This window comes from Carassius carassius, chromosome 47, assembly GCF_963082965.1.
Source record: "Carassius carassius chromosome 47, fCarCar2.1, whole genome shotgun sequence".
Lineage (NCBI taxonomy): Eukaryota > Metazoa > Chordata > Actinopteri > Cypriniformes > Cyprinidae > Carassius > Carassius carassius.
The window spans coordinates 1,413,046-1,420,395 of NC_081801.1; the positions used below are offsets into that span (position 1 = coordinate 1,413,046).

Sequence of the window (7,350 nt, forward strand, 5' to 3'; positions counted from 1 at the left end):
CAATATAGACAAAAAGTTATATCTCTGTGAGTTCTAGGATTTTATCGATAACGATAATTACACTATTTTGCTGAGTGTTATTGTGCTGATATCTTATTTTTAATTGTGCTGACACCTGAGTTTTTTTTTTTTTTTACCTTTACACCATTGTTTCTAAAAGTGTGCACCATATTTTAGGTCAAATACTTGCATTTGGGCTGTTACCAAGCAAATGCAATCAGTATCAACATAATTGATCTTTGCAATGTAGATAAAACAGAAGCTGCATCTGAAGTGCCATTTAGATGTTTTTACACACTGTTTAATGCAGCTCCGTGGAACATGGAATACTTTAACCTGCAGTTACAAATGAATAAATAATGTTTTGATATTTTAAAGATAAAACATTGAAAACTGATGTTTGAAATTATTTAAAAAATGAAAAGGTTCCGTTAAATGTGAAATTAAAACCGCCAATAGGTGGCAGCGAGTCACTGTTAATAAGTGAGTCATTGCGATTGAACCGAATCATTTAAACGGTTGATTCATTCAGGAACGAAACACTTTAATGTTGCTCAGACAGGGCCGGCCCCGACCAATTTGCTGCCCTAGGAAAGATTTTACCTGGCGCCCCATGCATCACAGCCCATTTCACCCTGTCATTGTGTTCATGATTTAGCATATATATATATATATATATATATATATATATATATATATATATATATATATATATATATATACACACACACATTACAGCAGAACAATTTCCAACACTCATAATAAATCATCATATTAGAATGATTTCTAAAGGATCATGTGATAGACCGGATGTCACATGTGACACTGAAGAATGGAGTAGTGATGCTGAAAATTCAGCTTTGCATCACAGAAATAAATGATTATTTAAAGTATAATAAATTGAAAACAAATTATTTTAAATTGTAATAATATATCACAATATTACATTTTTTTTCTTTATTTTTGATCAAATAAATGCAGGCTTGATGAGCAGAAGAAACTTCTTTCAAAAACATTAAAAATAGTAATGTTTCCAAACTTTTGGCCTGTACTGTATCCCCCCAAAACTGCACAACTGTAGAGTAAAACATTAATAAAAAAGTGATAATAAAAAATGCGTCTTAAAACTGACATGATTGTACAAAATCACAGTCTGGGGACTCAGAACTCAGAACTTAAGTTTAAGGTAAAAATAACTGCCATGAAATTATAGTATCTTACTCCTATGCAATAAATTGTTCTTTCACTACATCTCTTTACCTCTGTCTTTATCCTCTTCTCTTCTTTTTGGCACTGTATCTATCGCAGACTATGCTCATTTATAATGTGTCATGTAAATTCGGCCTTCCGTCACAATCAGGAAACTTTCACCGTGTCTAGAACTGGCGCGAGCTGCCAGGCCCGTTTCTACGAGCTGTGTGTTAACAAAAGCAGTGCTGTCTACATTGGATGCGGCGTCGGGCACGCTACACAACAAATTACCAACAACTGATCGCGCGCGCTCTGTTTCTGACGCACTTCAAGCACTCAATGGGCAGGGGAAGATTGAAGAGCCGGACTTTTTTTTTTTTTTTTTTTTGCTTTATTTAGTAGTATTTCGAATTAATGGTTTTTAAATAGTAGCCTATTATAAAAAAATATGTAAAAAAATAATAAATTCACTCGTTCACTCATTCTGGCGCCCCTATGGATGAGTGGCGCCCTTAGCATTTGCCTATACCGCCTATGCCGCTGGCCCTGTGCTCAAAGACGCAAAACTGTGGCTGCAGCAGGTGCTGCACTTTTTTTTTCACTTCTTAAACTATTGTGAATTTACATTCTGCATTTAAATTAATAGGACCCACTGTAAATAATCCTAGGGGTGGCCGCAGGGGTGGCCACTGGCCAGAGTTTATACGGCCACCCCTGGCCACCCCTTGGGGGCGCCCCTGATCTAACCAAAGCAAAATGTAGAAAATAAACCGAAATCTTCAGTGCATCCGGCACCTTAACTAAACTGTCTAACAAAAACAGAAATACAATGTGTGGCGCTCACTTCTTACCTAGTGTGTCTATACAATATGTACAGTGTATATCGCGATATAGTGACCTGCGTTCTCTTCCCTCTGTACTACCAGCTGTTACTCAAGGTCTCATAGCGAACGAATAACTCTTAGTCTGATTAATGATTAGTGATTACGGAAAGCAGTAAATGATTACATACTCGCACGGCACTGTATAGTGGGGGATGGGACGTTTTCAGAAACGCTGTGATTGGTGGATAGGATATGGAACATGCATGCGACTGGTTATGTCACTGTCACTGTCACTGTCAACAACATAACCAATCACAGTGTGGCAGACGCTTCATAGCGCCAACTGCAATGTTTAATTTTAAATAAATGTAGCCTACTGGCAGTCTGGCACTGGCACACGTGGGTGCTCGGTATTTTCCGTGGGTGCTCGGTATTTTCCGTGGGTGCTCGAGCCCCGGAGCACCCACGGTATCGGCGCCTATGCCCGGATATGCTCATATCCCGGTTTTTAAAAACCGGGATATTATACCTGGGGTACCCCTTTTCTAACCCGAATATTTGGTCTTGTAAACGCGTTTCGTCATAGCCCCATCAAAATGTGTGTTCTGCGCATGTTCTATTCGCAAGGAATCTTGGTCTTTTGAGTAGAGACGGCGCATAAAAAAACCCCGCGTGCAATATAGAGGCACAGTAGTGTCAAGTGCTGCTGGTGGATCAGTACCAGCGCCAAAGCGCAAACAAAGACTATCGCTATCTGCCCCAAACTATTCATTATCCGCCTGCTGCTGATGTTGTTGTTGTTGTCTTTGGATACAGGATGAAGAATCGGAAATGACGCATATTGCGTCTTGTTGTCCGTACGTCCAGACGCTAACCGTGCGTCGCCGTTTACATCGGGATTGGCGACTGATTACACTCTCTCTGCTCACGCATGTAAACGGGTTATCCCGAATGTTTCAGAAACTCGAATAGTGACCTTAACCCGACCATAACCCGAATTTTAACTGCATGTAAATGTAGTCATTGTTTCTGACCTGACCTACAACCTGATCTGTTAGACCTTAAACACTCGTTGCATCACAGAATTGAATATGGAAAATCTAAACTCCACTAACTTGAGAAATTGTATATAAGAGTTAATAATGATCTGGTGATCCCTGTGGTAGTAATTGTGAATGAACATAATATCATGCAAGAAAAATCAGAATCTAAAATCTAACAATAAAGTTATATATCAAGTCATATATATCAACTGATTAATCAATTGATCATTTGTACTCAACCTTCACTGGACAAGTGTAAAATCCTTCAACGTGCTCCGTCTGTTCAGGGAGAAGATGAAGATTTGTCCACACTTTCAGACACTGATGAAAACAATGAAAACAAACAGACGGACTATTTAGATACAATATCTTTTTTGTTCCAGGAACTTCGGTTGTAACAGCAGTGTTGTGAAACATTACTTTGAATGTAATTCTACACTAATCTGTTACTATTACTTTGCATCAAATTGTGACCCTAACACGGAAATGGCTTTTTTTTTCAACTAAACAGGATAATAAAGAGAGTAAAAGTGGATCAAGAGAGGGGAAAACCTTCAGATTTAGTAGCAAACAATGGATCTCATGCAGATATTTGCCCAACTCATGCATTGCTTAGGTCTGTGTGACAAAGCTGCGGGGAAGAGAAGTTTTCAATTGATTTTATCAGTCAATAAATGAAACTAAAACTAAATTTGATGATGTGGTGTGTGTTAAATATACAGGTCTATTACAGGTGTCAAATTTACGTTGAATTTATTTTAATGCACTCCATTGTGTGATTTGATAACATTATTCATATCTTTTCACTGGAGGCCCAGTGTGTGATATGGTATCAAAAGTGAAAGTTTAGTGTATCCTATGAAATTATAATTATTTCATGATCCTCTGTCATCATGTCTATTGAAATGTGCATTGATAAAATAATTCTTACTGTTAGGGGGCTGTAATATTAAGCTGTTACGACGCACAGGTTTCAGTTCTTCAGTCGGCATCTTCTTTGATTCGTCTGCCAGTTGTGTTCCATCCACCAGAAGAAAACAGGAAAACATATATCATCTCATTTACTCATCAATTGATATTATTTATGATATACGCAGCAAAACTGTGTTTCTCTTCTAAACTTGTTTTATTTGCTTTTGATTAATATAATTCTCTAAAATGTGCTTAATGAACTAGATTCAATAATTCAGGATGAATGTGACCCATGCTTTGCTTGGGATTTATAAGAGGATAGTAAAACAGTTATGGGTTATTTTAGATATTTTTGAGTAATATGAAAAGAGGGGAAACTTAATGTTCAATATGAAATTATGTTGGCATTATTAGAACTGTTTAAATGACACTGGGTTAACACTGAAGAGTGCAGCATTTGCATGTTGTGACTGCTCAAAGATTGTTTAATGCTTAGCTGATATGTGTTATTGCTAACTAATAGCTCGTTAGCTTGTACAATCTTATAATTCAATCATGAGACAAAAATATAGATAAAACTGAATGAATGAATTCTGTCAGAGAACTATACAGTCAAATCAATTTGAGATTACTTAATCAGGTCATTTATTAAAAATGATGTTGAAATTATGTAAACAAATAATTTTTGTTTAACCTAATTGATTCATGTGGGACCAGTGTACATGATGTTACATGACATGGAAATCCATCACACTTTTTTTTCAGTGCATAGTGTCATCTCACCTGAGCTTGTGCCCGGTTCGTCTTCTGCTGACGCTGGCAATTTATGACCTACTTCACGATCACCCATTTTTTTCTCTCTAATGTCCAGTTCTTCCTTTCTTTCATCCAGTTCTCTCTCTCTTTTCATCATTTCTTCCTTTCTTATATAAAACTTTTCGTCCAGTTCTATCTCTTTTTTATTATTTTCTTCCTTTCTTCTATCCATTTCTACCTTTCTTATAAAAAAAATTTCTTCCAGTTCTTTCTCTTTTCTATCCATTTCTATTTTCAGTTCTCTCTCTCTTCTATCCATTTCTTCCTTTCTTCTATCCAGTTCTTTCGCTCTTCTATCCATTTCTATTTTCAGTTCTCTCTCTCTTCTATCCATTTCTTCCTCTCTTCTTTCCAGTTCTCTCTTCCTCTCTTCATATAGAGATATTGGATCTTGTTCTGGTTGTGACTGTATGATGCAACATTACAATTTTATTATTATGTGCTTTGTTTATTCTTTGCTTATCACAGATTATTTTGCATTCACATTCATTCATTCATTGGGAAAATCTTTCTTTTCACCAAAATGCCTTACAGTGAATTCCATAAATTTGTATTTGTTTAGCATATTAATATTTTTTTCTCACATTAACACACTTTCATGGTAATTCATAACTGATTTAGTGGCAAATTCATCTTCACACAATTTGCTCACGCTGCAGTGATGGTTATGTTTAGAAGTGATGTTAGGGGAAGGCCTTCATGCTCACTTTTGTTTTTTCTAAAATGTTTGATTTACATCAGATTCATATGAAATCTCCACCTTGATAAATACAGTAGTTACACTCTCCTCTGAGATCAGCATCGGATTCTTGAAATACTGTTTTATATTTTCTAAAACACTCCAAATGTTGTAGTGTCTTTTTGCTTTTTTTAATGATTAGTAAACGGTCAAAAGGGTCTCAGTTTACCTAAATTCACACTACATGAGTAACTTTAAAAGTCTAATAATATATTTACATCTAGTCCTCATTTGTAAGTCACATTGGTTCAAAGCATCTGCTAAATGAAGAAATGTAATGTAAAGTATCACATAAGCAGAATTACTATCTCACAACGTTTGGTTGTTATAAACAACTGCATCATCTATGAATCACTTATGAAGGCCATAAAGCTGAGTATAAACTGTATCAAATGTTTAAATTATAAATAAATTATATATAAAAGTAACATGACTCACCTCTGCCGACCCCATTTTCTCCTGCAAGTAAAAATACAGTCAAGTCACAATGATCAATCATTTTTGCCTGACATTTCAAGTCCATTCAGTTGAAAAGTATAACCCTACCAATAAAAGATCCTTGCTTTTTCTAAGATTTTATGAAAAAACTTGCCTATTTTAGCATTTAAATATATTTTAATTCATTTTGCAGATTACGACCAAATAATACAAACTCACAAGTGCATGCAAATATCAAAGGGTTAAAATCCAGATGTGCATTGAGATGAATTATGAAGGAACTAAGGATTCTTTGTAGCAAACAACCATACATTTATGTTGTGTTTTACTGTCTATCTTTTATGCATTCATTAATTAATTTTAAATTAGTTATAATTTAATCATTCTTTTATTGTAAAATATAATAATTTAAACATTTATATACAAATTTCTTTGATTAATTTATTGATTAGTCATTTATGTTGTTTTACATACATTTATGTATATATATATATATTGTTGTTTAGTGTTATTTGTGTTTTCAAGGGATGAATGTCAGTGTCTTACCTTACTTGTAATTATTATAATCCATTAATTGGCCTTGCTTTGCTCATAAATGACTAAGCAATTTTCTTTCTCTAATGCATTACTGTGCCTTCTCAATAACTCTTGTCAGATCTGGCAACACTTTAATTTTTCTGGCAATTTCCTCAACCATCGTTGGCACGATGAAAAAAGTTTTTTTTTATTTATATTTATGGTTTTGTTTCTCTTGTTGTCGCACCAAATCTGTTCATATTTAGTCAGGGCCGCTGGTGTAATCAACACAAGATGGCGCCAAACATAAATTACAATTATTCACAGGCAAAAATGAAATAAAATAAATTATAATAAAACTCATTCATCTTTAAAAAATACGTGCTGCACTGTCGCGTGCTGTGAACGAACACTGAACAAGAATCTATAGCCTAAACTAGCCCAATACAAATATTTTAGCATCCTTTTTAAATCGAAAGTGAAAGGAGAAGTTGTTCTTGCCTGTCCTGACGCAGGATCCTGATCAGAAGTCTCGGTCTATGTAGTGTAATGTTTATTCTGTTTTAACTATAGGCTACAGAGTGTAAGCATTTGTGTTAATTCAGTGACTATTAGTCTCTCTCTCTCCCGGTGTATTCCTGCTCTCGTTTGATGCTGCACTGAGAACAGCGTTCATCAGCAGAATGTATTCCGCCAAGCGCGTGCACGAGCATGACGCGCGTGGCATAGCTGCGGCTGAATGAATACGTGTTTGTGATGCCCTTCAATTTTAATTTATTTTATTTTTATGTAATTTTTGTGGGTATATAACACTTTTCAAATGTTCCCTTTTATGTTCTGCATAAGTCATACGATTTTAGGGTGAGTTTCA

At 35.3% G+C, this 7,350-nt stretch overlaps 1 protein-coding gene across 1 annotated transcript in view; it reads right to left on the reverse strand.

Annotated features, from left to right (window-relative positions):
- The window catches only part of LOC132130821 (DNA ligase 1-like), a 53,922-nt gene extending 46,778 nt beyond the window's left edge, over positions 1-7,144 (reverse strand). The window contains exons 1-5 of the mRNA XM_059542636.1: positions 6,981-7,144; positions 5,964-5,984; positions 4,965-5,192; positions 4,754-4,889; positions 3,990-4,064 (exon numbers count right to left, since the gene is read on the reverse strand). Coding sequence (XP_059398619.1) covers positions 3,990-4,064; positions 4,754-4,889; positions 4,965-5,192; positions 5,964-5,978 — 454 coding nt within the window. The 5' untranslated portion in view covers positions 5,979-5,984; positions 6,981-7,144. The remainder of the gene's footprint in view (positions 1-3,989; positions 4,065-4,753; positions 4,890-4,964; positions 5,193-5,963; positions 5,985-6,980) is intronic.
- Between the last annotated feature and the right edge of the window lie 206 nt (positions 7,145-7,350).